Source organism: Aethalodelphis obliquidens, unplaced genomic scaffold, assembly GCF_003676395.1.
Source record: "Aethalodelphis obliquidens isolate GAN/ISIS:26980383/991018 unplaced genomic scaffold, ASM367639v1 scaffold70, whole genome shotgun sequence".
Lineage (NCBI taxonomy): Eukaryota > Metazoa > Chordata > Mammalia > Artiodactyla > Delphinidae > Aethalodelphis > Aethalodelphis obliquidens.
Genome location: NW_020838014.1, coordinates 7,120,671 through 7,139,988, shown reverse-complemented (window position 1 = coordinate 7,139,988; position 19,318 = coordinate 7,120,671). Strand labels below are relative to the sequence as shown.

Genomic DNA, 19,318 nt, shown 5'->3' with positions numbered 1-19,318 from the left:
CAGATAAATATAAAGACTAGTTCCCCAGGTGCCATTGTTGGACACCAGAGTAAGTTCTAGTAATTATTTGAAATAGGGAAAGAGTTTAGCTATGTTATAATGCTGATTTTACCAATAATTTTTATCTCCAGTCCTTTGCATTCTTTCTCAGCGGTCTGACTGGAACGATTTAGACTTACTGAAGATTTTTCTCATTATTTTCTTTTTCTTTCTTTCCCACCGGCCTCTAGTCATGGTGCTTCCCCTACAATATGTTTGCCATATGTGGGGAATTTTACAGAGCCTCTCCTCTGAAAGGTGTGTGTGTGCACGTGCGCGCGTGTGTGTGAGTGAGAGAGAGAGAGAGTGGGAGGGAGAGGGAGAGGGATCGCCTGCTTATGTGTGTGCTTGGCAGAGGTTTCCATGCCAATGCCAAAGTCAGTGGTCTCTTATTTCTAGCAGGCCCGAGTGCAGATCCAGTCTGATTCCCACAGCTGCCTCTGAGGTGCACGTTTCCACATCTTTAGTTGTTACTTTGCTTGGGATTGAATCACCCTGCAGATGGAAGATAAAAGCTGGAGTTCATAGCTTTAGGCACTGGCTTTCTGCCAAGGCTGGGAGAAAAGGACAGTTTTCGACCATCAGACATCATGTTACAGAGGGTCCAAAACAGTCCAGGGAAGAGTCGAGGGAGAAGAATGGAATCTGCAGCTTTGGAATGTGGCCTCATTCTCTAATTAGAGGTAGGTTTTGTTTCCCAGGAAACTAAAATCAATAATAACAATAAAGGAAAGGGGGCTATGGAGGAACCAATTTCCGAATAAGGGCCAAAGGAACTGACTACATGAATCTTGGCTCACTGAATACAAACAAAAGTGGTACCTGACCCATTCGTTGTCCCTTATCTTAGAGGTAAAAATCCAAAGCCTAAACTAGGACAGAGAATCTTTTGTGTTTTCACTTATCCTAGTAATTTTGGAAGCATATTTGAGTACATATTTGTATTTGTTAAACTCTCAAGTTGTTAGGCTACCAACAACAGGTGTACATTCAACTCGTAATAGGAAGGAAGCAAACAGACCTCTATATAGGTTAATGGTCTTGAGGAATCTATTTGTAAAATTGGTGTCACCTCCAGAGTTTCCAGGGAGAGACAAAAGTTCTAAATGGCCCGTGGCATAAATGATAAAGAGAAGTTAGGAGAATTATTATATAACTCAAACTCCTCATGTTATATTTCCTTCTCTAAAAAGTTGCCACTAGTACCACTTCCTTGCCTAGATCTATACTCATGTGTGACTTGATGAGAAGCTGTAGTATTTGTGCTGCTTGCATCCTGGACTACAGGGTTAGGTCATATCTTAATGACACCTCCAAGAAGAGTTATTTTTTACTATCAGGGCAGTAGTGGAAAGAGTATGAGCTTTGAAGCCAGATACAGTTTGAATCTCACTGTGATCTCTTCTTGTAGTGACACACTGGGCAAGTTACTGAAGCTCTCTGAACCCCCTTTTTAATGTCTATAATAGGCATATTTAAATAATATGATGTATAATTCGTGGCAGATGTTAACTTTCTCTCTCACCCTACATCACCACACACATATTGTCCCCACCCCAGGCTCCTTGATTTGTTTAAGGGTAGAGCGGATTTGGAAGGTGGGGATCAAATTAATGACAGTGCCTGTCTTTATACTCAATAACAAACTATTTTCACAGGCGTTTGTTGTCAAAGGTTTTTCAGGACTTTTTAAGAAATATTTCAGACATTCAGAAAAGTATGAAGGCGAATGGCTGCTTTTTGAAATGCTAACCTTTTGGCATAGTTGCTGCATGTAGTTTCTGGGGTTTTTTAAAATTAATTTTTATTGGAGTACAGTTGCTTTACAATGTTGTGTTAGTTTCTACTGTATAGCAAAGTGAATCAGCTGTACGTATACATATATCCCCTCTTTTTTGGATTTCCTTCCCATTTAGGTCACCACAGAGCACTGAGTAGAGTTCCCTGTGCTATACAGTAGGTTCTCATTAGTGGTCTGTTTTATGCATAGTGTCAATAGTGTATATGTGTCTATCAAAGTACAGTCGAAAGTTTCTGTTTAGCTCTCTCTAACCCCATTATGGTTCCTGCCTCCCCAGAGGTAACCACTATACTGAATTTAATACTCATCATTCCCATGTACGTGTTTCTATTTGTATTGCATATAATTTGGCCATAACAATCCATATCATTTATTTTGTATGTTTTAAAACTTTATGTAAATAGCATCATGCTGCACAAATCTTCCTGCATCTATATTTTTGTGTGCAACATTAGTTATGTGTTCGAGATTTATTCGTTTTGACTGCTCTACAATATTCCATTGTCTGGCTCTATCACAATTTATTTATCTATTTTTCTGACAAAGCGTATTTAGATTTTTTCCAACTTTTTTGTTACTGCAAATAATACTACAGTGGGCATACTTCTATATGCTTTTCGTGTACATCTGAAAGGCTTTTCTAGGTGTACATACATAAGAGTGGAATCATGAGGATATATGACATGTATATATATCATAAGTGTTAGTGGCTATTGCTAGATTGCTCTCCAAATTGGTATTCCAATTTACATTCCCAACAAGTGAAGAGTTTCTTTTGGTCTATGGCAATATTTGGTATAATTAGACAATTTACTTTTGCCGTTATAAAGGATAGAATATGCTATCTTGTTTTAATTTGCATTTTTGGTTTTGTGAGCCTCTCTATCATACCTTTCTTTTCTATTTCATTAGTTTCATTGTTTCCTCTCTTGCTTCTGTTTTCTTTGAAATTACTTTGTTGTTATTTTTCTGACTTCTTAAGTGGACCTCATTAATTTTTAGCCATTCTTCTTTTCTAATATAATTATAAATACTCATTTCCTTCTAAGTACTGTTTTATCAGCATCTACAAAGTTGTGATATGTAGTATTTTCACTATAACTCATTTGTAAATGATTTCTAATTTCTATTATTTCTTGTTTGATCTGTGATTTATTTAGAAATATGTGTTTTAATTTCCAAATACATGACTCTTTTTCTAAAACCCATTTTACTCACTTGAATGACTAAAATTAAAAATACTGATAGTGCTAAGTTTTGGTAAGGATGTGGAACAACATGAACTCATACATTGCTGTTAAGAGTATAAAATGACAATTTCTTATAAAATTAAACATATACTTACCAAGTGACACAGCAGTTTCACTCCTAGGTATTTACCAAAGAGAAATGCAAACATTGCCTGCAAAATGACTTATACGTAAGTGTTCATAGTGTTTTTGCTCACAATAGTTCCAAACTAAAAACAACCCAAACGTCCATCAATGAATGAATAAATAATTGTAGAATATTCAATCAATGGAATATTATTAAACAGTGAAAAGGAGTCTGTAACAACATGAAGGAATAGCAGAAACATTATGCTGAAAGAAGCCAAGAACAGAAGAATTCATATTATATACTAACATTTATATGATATTCTAGAACAGGCAGAACTAATCCGTAATAACAAAAAACAGATCAGTGGTTTCCAGGAGCAGGGATGAGGGAAGGGTGAGGAATAAACTGCAAAACTGTGTGAGGAAACTTTTGGGGGACATTGAACTGTTCTATATCTTGACTGGTGTGATGGTTACACGTGTATAGATTTGTCAGAACTCCGTGGACTGAGCAGCTAAAATGGGTCCATCTTATTGTTTGTACTTTATGCCTCACTAAAGTTGACTTAGTATTAAAAAATTTTTTTTAATGAGTAGGCACTTAGGATATATAAGTCAAAAGAAAAGAAGAACCCACAGAACTGTGTGAGAACACTACAGATATTTCAATATAGTTGTCATTCAAACATTTAAAATAACAAAGGCAAAATAAATATGGCATAAAAATTTCATCTGAGCTTTGAGTCACCCATTCACAATGAAACCAAGAAACAACCTGCTCACAAGTTTAGTCAGTAAACTAATTATTTTGTTTGCTGTTGTAACATGTTCCCTAAACTTCTTGTAAAACCAGCAAAAAGCCCCATGAAACCAAGTGTTGCAACTGTTGACCCCACTCCAAGGAAAGTATAAAAAGAGAGTAGCTCTGGGACTTCCCTGGTGGCACAGTGGTTAAGAATCTGCCTGCCAATGCAGGGGACATGGGTTTGAGCCCTGGTCCGGGAAGATCCCACATACCATGGAGCAACTAAGCCCGTGTGCCACAACTACTGAGCCCGTGTGCCACAACTACTGAAGCCCATGCGCCTAGAGCCCATGCTCCACAACAAGAGAAGCCACCGCAATGAGAAGCCCGCGCACCACAATGAAGAGTAGCCCCCGCTTGCCGCAACTAGAGAAAGCCCGTGCACAACAACGAAGACACAACGCAGCCGAAAATAAAAATAAATTAATAAATTAATTTTTTAAATAAAGAGAGCAGCTTTGCCGAGGATAGTGCTTTGAATTAGACTGAAGGGATCTTTACTGCCAAGAATTTTAGGGAATTTTAGTCAAGAGTTGAAAAGAGTTTAAAATAAGAATATGAAAATCATCTTATGATTTAAGACTTTCATCATTTTTGTTTGTTTTTGGATGATTTTTTAATTCATGTTTTTCCTTGTTTAAACATTATTTATCCAAATCAAAACAATAACAAATATATGTAGGGAGAGACATCATTTACAAACATATTTTGTACTTATTTGTTATATACTACAGGATAAAGAACACAACCCAGGGTTGTGTTGTTGTTTTTTTTTTTTAATGAAGCACAATGTGACCTCTAATTTACCTGTGCTTAGTCTTTTCTTCTTATACTTCTTTACTACTCTGATTCATTGATATATTAACTGCTCATTCCTTTTAATCTCCAGAATTCTGTCCTGAGGTAGGTAGGTAGATAGACAGGTAGGTAGGTAGATAGATAGACAGATACATAGATAGATACATAGATAGATCTATTCCATATTTTTATTTTTTCTGCCCTCTTGAAGTCTCATCTACTTCTATAACTTTCAGCCATTTTCTCTCAAATCTTGTCTCTTTCCCTGACCTTTCTTCCTAGTTTTTTGTGTTTCTAGCAGTCTTCTAGACTTCTATCTCTGGATATCTTTCCAAAATCTCAATTTCAACATATCTGAAACCAGATCTTTCCTTTTTACCTCTAACCAGCCCCTCCACTTGAATTTTTAAAATAATTTGGGATGAAATTCACATAACATAACATTAACTACTTTTTCCCAACCTTAGATATATGTTTATATTTTTTCTTTACACAGACTTTTTTTTAAAACTGAGGTAAAATACATGAATATAAAATGTACCATCTTAACCATTTTTTAAGTGTACAATTCAGTAGTGTTAAATATATTCATGTTACTGTGCAACCGATCTCCAGAACTGTTTCATCTTGCAAAACTGAAATTCTGTAGCCATTAAACAGCTATTTCCTCCCCTCCCCCCAACCTCCAGACCCTGGCAACCACCATTCTGCTTTCTGTCTCTATGAGTCTGACTGTTCTAGATAATTCATATGAGTAAAATCATACAGTATTTGTCTTTTTGTGACTGGGCTCATTTCACATAACATACTGTCCTCCAGGTTCATCTATGCTATAGCATGTGTCTTAATTGCCTTCCTTTTTAAAGCTGAATAATATTCCATTGTGTGTATATATCACATTTTGTTTATCCATTCATTCATCTGTCAATGGCTATTCGGGTTGCTTCCCCCTTTTGGCTATGTTTAATAATGCTGTTGTGAACGTGTGTATACAAATAGCTCTTTAAGATCCTGCTTTGTATTCTTTTTTTTTTTAATCAAAGTATAGTTGATTTACACTATTGTGTTAGTTTCAGGTGTACAGCAAAGTGATTCAGTTATATTAATTCTTTTCCATTATAGTTTATTACAAGATATTGAATATAGTTCCCTGTGCTATACAGTGAATTCTTGTTGTTTCTTTTGTGTATAAACCCAGAAGTGATATTGCTGGGTCACATGGTAATTCTATTTTTAATTTTTTTAGGAATCACCATACTGTTTTCCATAGCAGTTGGACCATTTTACTTTCTGACCAACAGTGCACAAGGGTTCCAATTTCTCCATCCTCATCAACAGTTGTTATTTTCTTTTTTGTATGTGTGGGTTTTCTTGGGGTTTGTGGGGTTTTTGTAATAGTAGCCTTCCTAATGGATATGAGGCGATATCTCATTTTATAGTTTTAATTTGCATTTCCCTAATCACTAGTGATGTTGAGCATCTTTTCATATGCTTGTTGGCCATTTGTATAACTTCCTTAGAGAAACGACTCTTCAAGTCCTTTGCCCATTTTTTAATCAGGTTGTTTTTGTTGTTGTTGAGTTGTGGTAGTTAGTCTTTATTTTCTCCCACTTCACAGGTTGCCTTTTCACTTTGTTATGCCCTTTGATGAACAAAAGTATTTAATTTAATGTAGTCCCCAAAATCTTCAATATTTTTTAGGACCTAAGTTTTGGGGTCTATCATATATACACACATGAAAATTTAACATAAAATTTACTCAAGAAATAAATTTTATAAAAACAACAATAAACTGTCTGCCGTCTTGTCCTCTACAGAATAGCTCTCTTATTCTTCCTCAAGGTAGGAATTGCTGGTGGGGGGGGGAGGGGCATGTTTATGGTAGATTGTTATCATTCCTAATTATTCATGTTCATTCCTGTAAGGACAATGATCAGCAGACTTTTTCTGCAAGAGCGTAGATAGTAAATGGTTTAGGCTTTGCAGGCCCCATGTGCTGTCATCACCCTCTTCACCACCACCTCTCCTCCTCCTCCTATTCTTTTTCCTTCTCCTTCTTCTCTTTTTTTATATTTGACTACCCTTTAAAAATGTAAAAACCATTCTTAACCCATGGGCTGAATAAAAACAATCCACAGGTCAGATTTGGCCTGTGAGCAGCAGTTTGCTAACCCATATGTATGAGGATTATATGTCCTCATCCATTGCCACATGACTGACATTGCCTTCGACAGGAGAAGCATCTGTTCCTACTCCACTCATGTTGGGCTTGTCCACATGACTTGCTTTAGCCAATGGAAAGTGAGTGAGCACGTGATACACCATGCCCAAGCAGGATCTTTGCAAGCCATTCCATGTTTGTTCTAACTCCCTTGCTCTTCCTTCCTTCTGACTCCTTCAGTTTGGGTCCTGGAATGAGAAGGTATGTAAAGCAGAGGAAAAGCCAGCCTACAGCTACTAATATGTGATGTGAATGAGAAAGAAACCATTGCTGTGGGCCACTTATTTAGGGTTGTTACCCAGCATAGCCTAGAAAAAGCTGACTAATATACTGCTCTAGGTAAAGAGGTACATATGTGTACACATACACACACATATACACACTAAGCAATAGGACTTAGATGGAGGTGACTTTTAAGTCTGGAGCAGGCTTATAGAAGCTACTTATTTAGCTTTGTAAATATTGAACTAAGAAAAAAGCATAGAAGAATCCAAACGTGTACAGATAGATACTCATTGGCAAACATAAATACTGACAGGAGGCAGACCAGTTGAAGAGAGTGAGTGAGAGTTTATCATTGATAACAGAGTTCTTTTAATTTAAATTGATCCCCAAACAAGGTTCCTGTTAAGGGGATTTGTGATGAGGATGATAAGAGTCTAATAAAAATAACTCAGCATGAAATTGCTAGTTTCCGAGAGGAAATGATCAATGGGAACTTGTGAGTCTGAATAGTCTTCCAGGTGTCCTAACCAAAACTTATAGTACCTGATTCCTGGGAAGATAACATTTATATAGGAAGTAGTAAAATCCTAAGGGACACTTAGACATTTGATCTGAGATTTACTGAATCAGCTAATTGCTTGAATGGCTTTGATTGATACCTAAGGGACACTTAGACACTTAGACATTTGATCTAAGATTTACTGAATCAGCTAATTGCTTGAATGACTTTGATTGATACCTAGCAGCTGTATTTTTTTGGAATCATGCTATCCTGTACTCTCCTTGCTAATTAAATGTTTCTGAAAAAAGTTTAAATTCAGCAAAACACAGGGGCTACTATAACAGACATTCATGTTCCCAACACCAAGGATGAATATTGTTGACATTTTGTCATATTTGCTTGACTTCCTATATTAAACAAAGTTGAAGGCCCCTTTAATTCTTTCTTTGCCCACTCCTTTCACCCCTCCTCCCTACATCCCTTTTCTCTATCCCCAGGCAACCAAATCTTGGACTTGACCTATATCAATCCAGCCAATTTTTCACACTTGTTTTCAATGTGTAATCCCATGAATAAATATAATATTTTTAATTGTGTGGTTTAAAAACAAAATGATACAAGTGGTGCCATATTGTAGAACCTTTCTGCAATTTTCTTTTTTCACACAGCGGTATGTTTTTGTGATCTCATGTTCGTACATCTAAATGTAGTTCATTTCTTCTATTTGTTGTATAGTGTGCCATTATATAAATAGGCCACACTTTATTTAGACATCACCCTATTAATAAACCTTTAATTTCATTCATGCATTCATTTAATAAATCTTTATTGAGCACTTACCATGTCCTAGGTCCTGTGTTATGTACTCATGTTACATCAGTGAAGAAAACAGACAAAAATCTTTGCCACCATAGTACTTACATTCTGTTGGGGTAACACAACATAAATAATAACTATAATGAATAAGCCAAACATAAAGTATATTAGAAGGTGATAGGTTATATAGAAAAAGATTAAGGGGAATTGGGAGTGGCACTGAGGGAAACATGTTGCTATTGTAAACAGCGTGGCTTGGTGAACCCCCTTGATAAGATAATATTAAAGCAAAGACTTAATGTGAGGGAGTTAGTGACGTGAATATCTGGGGGAAGAGAATTCCTATCAGAGAAAAGAGTCAGTGCAAAGCCCCTAAGGTGGGAGTATGCCTGGTGTATTCAGGGAACACAAGGAAGTCAGCATGTCTGGAGAAGAGGGAACAAAGCGGGTGAGGAGGAGGGTTGGAATCCAGACGTCACAGGGTTGAAAGGGAGGAGATGATCATGATAGGCCATTGTAAAGACTTCGGCTTTTACTCTGAGGAAATGGGAAGTGCAGGATTTGGAACAGAGAAGTGACACAGTCTATGTTTGTTTTTGTTTTTTTTGTGGTACGCGGGCCTCTCACTGTTGTGGCCTCTCCTGTTGCGGAGCACAGGCTCCAGACGCGCAGGCTCAGCGGCCATGGCTCACAGGCCCAGCCGCTCCGCGGCATGTGGGATCTTCCCAGACCGGGGCATGAACCCGCGTCCCCTGCATCGGCAGGCGGACTCTCAACCGCTGCACCACCAGGGAAGCCCACAGTCTATGTTTTAAAAGGGTCACTTTGGCTATTGTTAAGAATAGACCGCATTGTAGCTAGGTTGGAAGCAGGGAGACCAGTTAGCAATCCAGGTGAGAGTTGATCGTGCCTCAGACCAGAGTGGTAGCAGCAGAAGAGGTGAAAGTGCTAAGAGATTCTGAATATATTTTGAAGGTAGAAGCAACAAGATTTGCAGATGGATTAGGCATAGAGTATGAGAGAAATAGAGGAGTGAAGAATGACTCCAAGGTTTTTGCCTAAGTAACTGCAAGGGTAGAGTTGCCACCAACAGAAAGGACAGCTGTGGTAGAGCAGGTTTGGGAAGGAAGGGTCAGGAGCTCAGTTCTGGGTAGACTGAATTTGAGATGTCCATTGGATATCCACACAAATATGCTGAATGGAGAGTTGGGTGTATGAATCTGGAGTTCAGCAAAGAGGTCTGGCTAGAGTTATACGTTTAGAAGTCATCAGTTACACAAATCGTAGTTAAAGCCATGAGATGAGATGAAATTGCAAAGAGAGTGAGTGTAAAAAAGAATGTAAATAAAGAAACAAGGACTAAAACCTGGGTGTCTGCAATATTAAGGTCAGGGAGAAGAGAAGGAACCACACAAAGAGACTGAGAAGAAAAAGTATTGAAACTGGGAGAAAAACTACAATAATGCAGTGTCTGGGGAGCCAAGTGAAGAAAGTGAACCAAGGTGGAAGAAGTAACTAGTTGTGTCAAATGCTGTTTAATATGTCAGTAAGATAACAACTTTATCTTAACCATTAGCATTGCTGACTGGTGAGCGGTTGTCGTGGAGCCGTGGAGGTGAAACCTGATTGGAGTGGGCTTAAGTGAGAAGGGGAGGCTCGTCAAACACAGCAGCAGCTCTGGCATCTTTTTCTTCATTGATGAGAACCCATTCTCCCCACTCACGTTTTGAAAGGATCTGGAGTTGGCTTTGATTTGAGGGCCATCTATTCCTGTGGGGAGAAAAATTCCTGTCTGGAGGAAAGTGGAGATCATGCCAAAGATAAGAAAATCAGGACTACTCAAACTACAGTATCTTTATTGCCACGGAATAAGTAATGGATGATGCATCAGAGAACAGTTGTGATGAATTCCACCTGCGTTTTTTAAATAGCCTTATTGAGGCTATTTCATATACCATACAATTCACTCATTTAAAGTGTACAATTTAATGACTTTTGGTATATTCACAGAGTTGTGTATCCATCGCCATAATCAAGTTTAGAGCATTTTCATCACTCCGTGATGAAACCCAGTACCCATTGCCCCTCTCCCCTCTCCATGGCAACCTCCGATCCACTTTGTCTCCTATGGGTTTGCCTTTTCTGAACATTTCATACAAGTGGATTTTGTGATTGGCTTCTTTCACTTAACATAACGTTTTCAAGGTTTGTCTATGCTGTAATATTTATCAGTACCTCATTTGTTTTTATTGTGGAGTAGTATTCCATTGTATGGCTATACCACATTTTGTTCATTCATTCAGGATGAGTCAGTGAACATTTGGGTTGTTTCCACTTTTCCAGATGTTTTCCACATGAAGATGCTACTCTGAACTTGTGTATAAAGTTTTTGTATAGTTACATGTTTTTGGTTATCTTGGTATACATCTAGGAATGGGATTGCCGGGTTATATGGTGACTCTATATTTAACATTTTGAAGGACTGTTAAAGGGTTTTGAAAGTGGCTGCACTACTTTGTATGAGAGTTCTACCACCAATGTACAGAGGGTCCCTGACTTAGGATGGTTCAAACATACGATTTTTCGACTTTACAATGGTGCAAGAGCAATAAACATTCAGCAGAAACGGTAGTTCGAACTTTGAATTTTCCTTTTTATTTTCCTGGGCTAGCGATACGCAGTTTGATACTCTCTAATGATGCTGGGCATCAGCGGCGAGCCACAGCTCCCAGTCAGCCACAAGATTACGAGGGCAGACAACTGACAGACACACGTATGACAGTTGTGTACCCAAACAACCAGTCTGCTTTTCACTTTCAGTAGAGTATTCAATAAATTACATGAGATGTTCAACACTTTATTATAAAACAGACTCTGTGCTAATTTTGCCCAACTGTAGCTAATGTAAGTGTTTTGAGCATGTTTAAGGTAGGCTAGGCTAAGCTATGATGTTGTGTACGTTAGATGTATTAAATGCATTTTCAACTTAGGATATTTTCAACTCAATGATGGGTTTATCAGGAAGTAACCCCATTGTAAGTTGAGAAAGATCTGTATAAAGGTTCCAAGTTTTTCATTTCTTTCCCCAAATTTTTTTGTTGTCAGTCTTTTTTTAAGTATCCTAATGAGTATAAAGTGGTATCTCAATGTGTTGTTTTCTCAATGTGGTTTTGATTTGCAATTTCCTAATGACTAATGATGTTGAGCATTTTTTCATGTGCTTATTAGTTGTTTGTATATCTTCTTTGAAGAAGTGTCTTTTCAAATCCTTTGCCCATTTTAAATTGGTTTATCTGTCTTTTCATTGTTGAATTATGAGTGTTTTACGTAGTCTGGATGCAGCTACCTTATCAGACATGATTTGCAAGTAACTTCTCCTACTTTGTGAACAGTCTTTCACTTTCTTGATGGTGTCCTTTGAAACACAACATTTAAAAAAAAAATTTTTAACATCTTTATTGGAGTATAATTGCTTTACAATGGTGTGTTAGTTTCTGCTTTATAACAAAGTGAATCAGATATACATATACATAGATCCCTATATCTCTTCCCTCTTGCGTGTCCCTCCCTCCCACCCTCCCTATCCCACCCCTCTAGGTGGTCACAAAGCACCGAGCTGATCTCCTTGTGCTATGCGGCTGCTTCCCACTAGCTATCTATTTTACGTTTGGTAGTGTATATATGTCCATGCCACTCTCTCACTTTGTCACAGCTTACCCTTCCCCCTCCCCATATCCTCAAGTCCATTCTCTAGTAGGTCTGTTTCTTTATTGCCATCTTACCCCTACGTACTTCATGACCTTTTTTTTTTTTCTTAGATTCCATATATATGTGTTAGCATACGGTATTTGTTTTTCTCTTTCTGACTTACTTCACTCTGTATGACAGACTCTAGGCCCATCCACATCACTACAAATAACTCAATTTCGTTTCTTTTTATGGCTGAGTAATATTCCATTGTATATATGTGCCACACCTTCTTTATCCATTCATCCGATGATGGGCACTTAGATTGCTTCCATCTCCGGGCTATTGTAAATAGAGCTGCAATGAACATTTTGGTACATGACTCTTTTTGAATTACGGTTTTCTCAGGGTATATGCCCAGTAGTGGGATTGCTGGGTCATATGGTAGTTCTATTTTTAGTTTTTTAAGGAACCTCCATACTGTTCTCCATAGTGGCTGTATCAATTTACATTCCCACCAACAGTGCAAGAGTGTTCCCTTTTCTCCACACCCTCCCCAGCATTTATTGTGAAACACAACATTTTAAAATTTTGATGAAGACCAGTTTATCTGTTTTTTCCTTTTGTTGCTTGTGCTATTGGTGTCATATGGACTAACAAATCACTGCTTAACCAAGGTCATGAATACCTACTCCTATTTTTTTTCTAAGCAGTTTATAGTTTTGGCTGTTATACTGAGGTCTGTGATCCATCTTGAGTTAAGTTTTATGTGTAGTGAGAGGTAGGGCTACAACATCATGCTTTTGCTTGTAGATACGTGCCTGTAGATGTTCAGTTGCCCTAGCATTATTTGTTGAAGAGACTATTCTTTCCCCCAATGAATTGTCTTGGCATCTTTGTTGAAAACCAATTGACCATAAAGGTAAGAATGTAATTCTGAACTCTCACTTCTTTTCCATTGATCTGTATGTTCTATCCTTATACCATACATTTTCTAAATTACTGTAGTACTGGATATTAAACCAAGCTTGCATTTCTGGAATAAATCCCACTTGATTATGTTGTGTAATACTTTATATATGTTGCTGGATTTAATTTGCTAGTATTTTGTTAAGGGTCTTTGCATCTATATTCATGTCATTGGCCTATAGTTATTTTTGTTGTGATGTCTTTGCCTGGTTTTGGTTTCAGTATAATACACGCCTCCTAGAATGAGTAAGAAAGTGTGCCCTCATCTTTTATTTTTCCGGAAGAGATTTTGAAGAATCAGTATTAATTTTTTCAATGTTTATGGGAATTCACTAGTGAAATCTGCCCTCCACCCACCACCTAGGGTTCATTTTTGTTGTTGCTATGTTTACTTGGTGACTTTTCTGCTGCAATTCTGTAAAGTCTGTCTTCATAGTCATGTGTGGCCACTGCAGTCTCTGCTGGGTTAGCTTAGTACTCAGATAATGATTGAGCAGAAATGTCTAAATGCTTTGGTCCTATATTTTCAACCCTTTGCTGAGGGGCTTACACAGGGCCTCAAGGTGAGCTAGAGGTAAGAGATTAGGGTCTTCTTAGATCTTTCCTGGACGTGTGCACAGCCCTGCACATACTTGTGGCCTGCTGGAGGCCCAAGAATGTGTCAGGTCTTTTAAAAGTACTCTATACGCATATCATTTCCCAGCTTTTCTCCTTAAGTTTTCTAGACAGCCTCTTGTTTTCTCCTACTGGTATCAGCACCTCAGGCAGCTGTAATATTAAATCATTGCTGATGATTATATTTGAAAAGCGTCTTAGGGCTGGGGCTTTTCCCACTGAGTGAGCGCTAATCAGGTCAAATAATAGCCGGCCCTGCAAATGGGGCTTTTCCCCATTTTCCAAATGGAGAGCTGTCAGACAGGTCGAGTAGTGATGATTCTCTGGGGCTGGACCTTTATGAGGAGCTCCAAACCCTCACATTCCCTTCCAGTGGCTGCTGTGCTGCTGTTTTCATGGCTACCACAGATATGGGGAGAGGCTAATGGGAATCGGGCAAGTTAAAATGCCACAAAGCTCTCTGTTTTTACTGGGATTTGGATGTTTTTCTTAAATAAGTAATCTTCAGATTATTGCACGCCTTTGGCTAATTTTCCAGAGTTTTGTAAAAGTTGACTTTGACAATTTTTGCTTGTGTTCTCATTGCTTTTATGGACAAACAGATTTTCAGAGGTTGTTGCTCTGCTATTCCAGAAGTCCCTCCACCTCATTTTAAACACCAGAAATGTTTTAACTTCTATTCAAGGCCAAGTATAGTTAGATTTACAAGCCTTTTACCTATTTTCACAAACTGAACACACCCATGTACAAGTTACATGGGTAACTTGCATTGCTCTTTATGCCCCTTTCCAATCACTAAACATCCCTTCCCTAAGATAACCTGGTTTTGAACTTAATATAATTTGAACCATTTAGTATACACTCTTTTATGTCTGTCTTCTTTCATTCAACATTAAGTTTGTGAGATTCTTTCCTGTTAAATGTAATTCAGTCTTCCTCATTGCCGTAGTATTCCGTTGAGTGAATATACCACAATTTATACATTCTCTGTAGGTGGACATTCGGATTACTTACAATATGGTGCTGTTACAGCATACTCTTGCACAGGTATTTTTGTGAACGTATGTAAACATTTCTGTTAGGTATATACCTAGAAATGGAATACCTGGGTCATATATTACATGAATGCTGAGCATTAGTGGATACAGTCCGTTTTCAAAGTTGGTGGACCAATTTACATTCCCACAGCACTGTATAAGAGTTCTGTTTACTCAATATCCTTGCCATACTTGGTAGTATTTTGGGTTTTTCATTTTAATCATTCTGGTGAGAGTGTAGTGGTATCACAGTATGACTTTAATTTGCATTTAATGCACTTGGCCAATTTGTATAAGGTTATCTGCTTTTTTCTTATTAATTTGTAGGTATTCTTTTTTTTTTTTTTTAACGGTACGCGGGCCTCTCACAGTTGTGGCCTCTCCCGTTGTGGAGCACAGGCTCCGGACGCACAGGTTCAGCGGCCATGACTCACGGGCCCAGCCACTCCGCGGCATGTGGGATCTTCCCGGACCGGGGCATGAACCCGTGTCCCCTGCATCGGTAGGTGGACTCTCAACCACTGCGCCACCAGGGAAGCCCTGTAGGTAATTCTTTACATAGTCTGTGTACCAGTATAATCTGTATAGGTTTGCAGATAGCTCCTCCCACTCTGACTTGCCTTTTTTCCCTCTTTTAATGGTGGTGTTTGATAAAGAGACATCATTAATTTTAATGTAGTTTCATTTATCAAGATTTTTGCTTTATGTTTAGTACTTTTTAGATCGTATTAAAAATCCTTACTGACCAAAGGAAAGATGCAATCAACTGATTTAATTTTTTCTGCAAATTTTAAAAAATTTTAAAATATTTAGGCAGAACATTTTAGTCTACCCTGAAGAATACCAGTGTTTCCCCATGAGTGTATTTTACAGATGATTGTCCTCTTTCATTCACAAAATCACCAGCAAAGCATCAAGTCTTAGACAGCTCTATTCCAAAATATCTTTTATTCCTTCCTTTCAAACCCAGCAATTCCACTGAGTATATTTCTTACCCCATTTATTTCTAATCACCCTGTCTTCTGTTTTCAGAGATAACAGAACTCATTAGAGTTGAAGTTCTCTCACTTTCTGCTCTCCACTCCTATCCCACAAGATAGATCCTCATCTATATTTATTTCTCCTCCTCCTATTTCAGTGGAAGATGTAGGTCTCTCCCACCTTAAAAAACAAAACAAGGGCTTCCCTGGTGGCGCAGTGGTTGAGAGTCCGCCTGCCGATGCAGGGGACACGGGTTCATGCCCCGGTCCGGGAGGATCCCACCTGCCGCGGAGCGGCTGGGCCCGTGAGCCATGGCCGCTGGGCCTGCGCGTCCGGAACCTGTGCTCCGCAACGGGAGAGGCCACAACAGTGAGAGGCCCGCGTACCGCAAAACAAAACAAAACAAAACAAAATTTGTATTCTTAATCCCTACTAGTTACCTTTATTTCTATACTCCTTAAAAAAGAAATGTCTTACACATGTGATAAAATTGCATTGAACTAAATACACCCACACAATGAGTACATGTAAAACTGATGAAATCTAAATAGGGTGGATGGATTGTATCAAATTCAGTTTCCTGGTTGTGATATTGCACTATATTTATGCAAGGTGCTGCCACTGGGGGAACCTGGGTGAAGGGTGTACTGGATCTCTCAGTATTATTTCTTACAACTGTATGCAAATCTATAATTATCTCAGAATAAAAAGTTAAAAGAGTCTTTCTAAAAGTTATCTATAGTCATAATAACTACCATTTATTGAGTGCTTACTGTGTGCTAGGTACTGTACTAAGCACTGTCAGGTAGATACTGTTGTTAATCTCATTTTATAAATGATGAAACTGAGGCACAGAGAGGTTAAGTCATTTACACAGGGTTACCCAGCTACTGAGTGGCAGAACTAGCATTCAGATCTGGTAGCCTAAGCTCAGAGAGAGAGTTCTTATCCACTCTGCTATACTTCTTGTGCATCTGCCTTCATATTCTGCCTCCCAGTCACGCTTCAACCCACCCCTCTATAATAGATTTAGCATTCATCCCAGTCACTCCCCTGAACCTGCTTTTGCCTGGATCACCAACAAGTCCATTGCTAAATCTAATGGATTCTTTTTGGTCCTAACCATTCTTTCTGCAGCCTTTGTTATTGTTCATACATTCAACAGATATTTATTGAGCACCTACAGTGTGCCAGATTCTTGTTTTACAACAGTGAACAAGATGAGCAAAACTGCTGTTAACTGAAGAATACATGTCTTTACTTGTTATAATTAGGAGGTCAGAAACCTTTAATCACTGCTGACTTATTTGTGGACGGTCAACAGACCACCTTATTGTTCCATGCTTTTTTTTTTTTGTTTTTTGTTCCATGCTTTTGTTTCTCTGTGGCTAAACCAGATTATATTGTTATTTTGTTTGTGATTTCACAACATAAGGCAGAATGTACTATATTTAATACCATTTTCACTTTTCTCCAGATGGAAATCTGACCTTTTCCAAGCAGTTGCCATGAATATGAATAAATTAAGAGAGCTAAATCCTAAAGTATACTACCTTCTAGTGTAATTATTAATGATATATTAATTTATGTTATAAATTATAATATTATAGATAAATTGTGAAAATTAATTGCCTTTGACCTTTTACTTAACTTTTTCCAAATAGGGATAATTGAATTAATTAATGCCACATTATTTGGAAACACCAGGAAGATCTCTGCAGAATATTCAATAAGTTTCATTCCATATAGCCAAATAAAAAGCTACTGGAAAATACTTGACTTCATGGAGACATCATGGTAGCTGTTTGCATATCACCAAAGCTGAGCTCTTGAGCCCTAGTTGAAGGAAAGGAATCATCTTGTCTCTTTCCACATATCCATGGTTATATTCTGTGTTTTTATTCCTTTCCCCAATTCAGTAAAGAAGCAAAAAAAAAATCTCTCCTACTTCTTCATGTCAAAAAACAGCTCTTGTTTTATTAGTTCTAATGGGAATGTGTTTTGCTTGGTGATTGGAAGCAACTATAATCCTCTTGCTTCCATCCAGGGTTACTGTTTCTGTCTGATAGCTGTTTGTTTACAGCAGCAGTTAGCAATTTGCATGGACAGTGCTGTCAAAGTCACTGCCCTCAATGAATCCCAAATGCCTCTTGGAAGAAAGATGACAGATTCAACCCAGCGACTTGCAAAACTTTAAAAGCGATTCCTTGTCAAACATGTGAAAAACAGCTCTTCCCTCTCCATGACTTGAGGAAAAAAAACGAGAAATTATCTTATGCCAGATGGCGATTCCTTGCTAGTAAAATAGGCCTGGGCTGATTCAGCTTCATTCCTTTATGTTCCATTTGCAAAACCCACAAAGAACACATTTGGGGCCACTTTTCAGAGCTGGCAACAGCCTCTGCTTTTTAAGGAAATCAGATGGGCACACACACAAAAAGCCACAATGGATGAAGGGCTCGGAATCCCCAGGGTCCAGAAACAGGATGCATAGGCCTTAAATTCTAGGTCACCAATTAGAACCTGGCCTGGACCCAAGAATCATCCCAATTGTTGCCAGATTTGGTGACTTGATTGAATTTGGTTAAAACAAAAACAAATTGGGAAAAGGTTATATTTTCTTGTTGACTAAACCTCTTCTTAAAAGAAAAAAAAAAAGGAAGAAATAGAAACTATCTAAAAACATGCTTTCAGATGATAAGTGATTCCTAAATTTCAAATTTCTGTGGGTCTAAAGGACTCAGTCTTTAAGTCCAGTACCTTTCTTTGCCATTTACATGTAAGATATTACGACTGCTTTCATATATTTAGAATTCGTTTAGAGAGGATTTGACCAGTGTGCATGCGTGCATGTGTGTGTGTGTGCATGTGTGTGTGTCTTCTTAATTACATTGGCTTGTTAAATTGACATATAGTTGACTTATTATATTAGTTTCAGGTGTACAACATAGTGATTCAACATTTTTATAGATTACACATCATACAAAGTTATTATAAAATATTGACTAGATGCCCTGTGCTGAAATAGATGCCTCAGGACATAATGAAACCCTCTCACTGTCAGCTGCTAGCTAGGGATGTTGTGAAGAGAATTTAAACACTAGAATAGTAATGGTATTGGGTAGTTTTGAAGATGTCTTCTTCATCTAAAATTCTATGCATTATGAATTAGCCCCCTTAATTTTTTTAATTACCCTCATTTGCGGTATTTTTAGCCAAGGTAATACCTGTTGTCTGTTTGGTTTTGCCTTATATGCAAGAAGATATTGACCACCTTTGTTAATGTTCTGTTTTATTTCTTCAGGTGTCTGAACACACACAATTAAGTTGGATCCTTACCTGCATGGTCAAACTACCCCGATTACAGCATTTACACCAGTGGAAGGTAAATGCCAGTGATCTGATTAATAAACAGAAAGAAGTTCAGTTCCCAGTGCAGCTATTCTTCCTCTTTCTGTTTATTTTTGTGTTAGGCTCTGGGAATCCTGAGTTTGCTGGCCTCC

General features: G+C 38.0%; 1 protein-coding gene across 1 annotated transcript in view; it reads left to right on the top strand.

Annotated features, from left to right (window-relative positions):
* The window catches only part of WARS2 (tryptophanyl tRNA synthetase 2, mitochondrial), an 87,578-nt gene that overhangs the window by 48,057 nt on the left and 20,203 nt on the right, over window positions 1-19,318 (top strand). Inside the window, exon 3 of the mRNA XM_027090950.1 lies at window positions 19,120-19,200. Within this exon, the coding sequence (XP_026946751.1) occupies window positions 19,120-19,200 (81 nt within the window). The remainder of the gene's footprint in view (window positions 1-19,119; window positions 19,201-19,318) is intronic.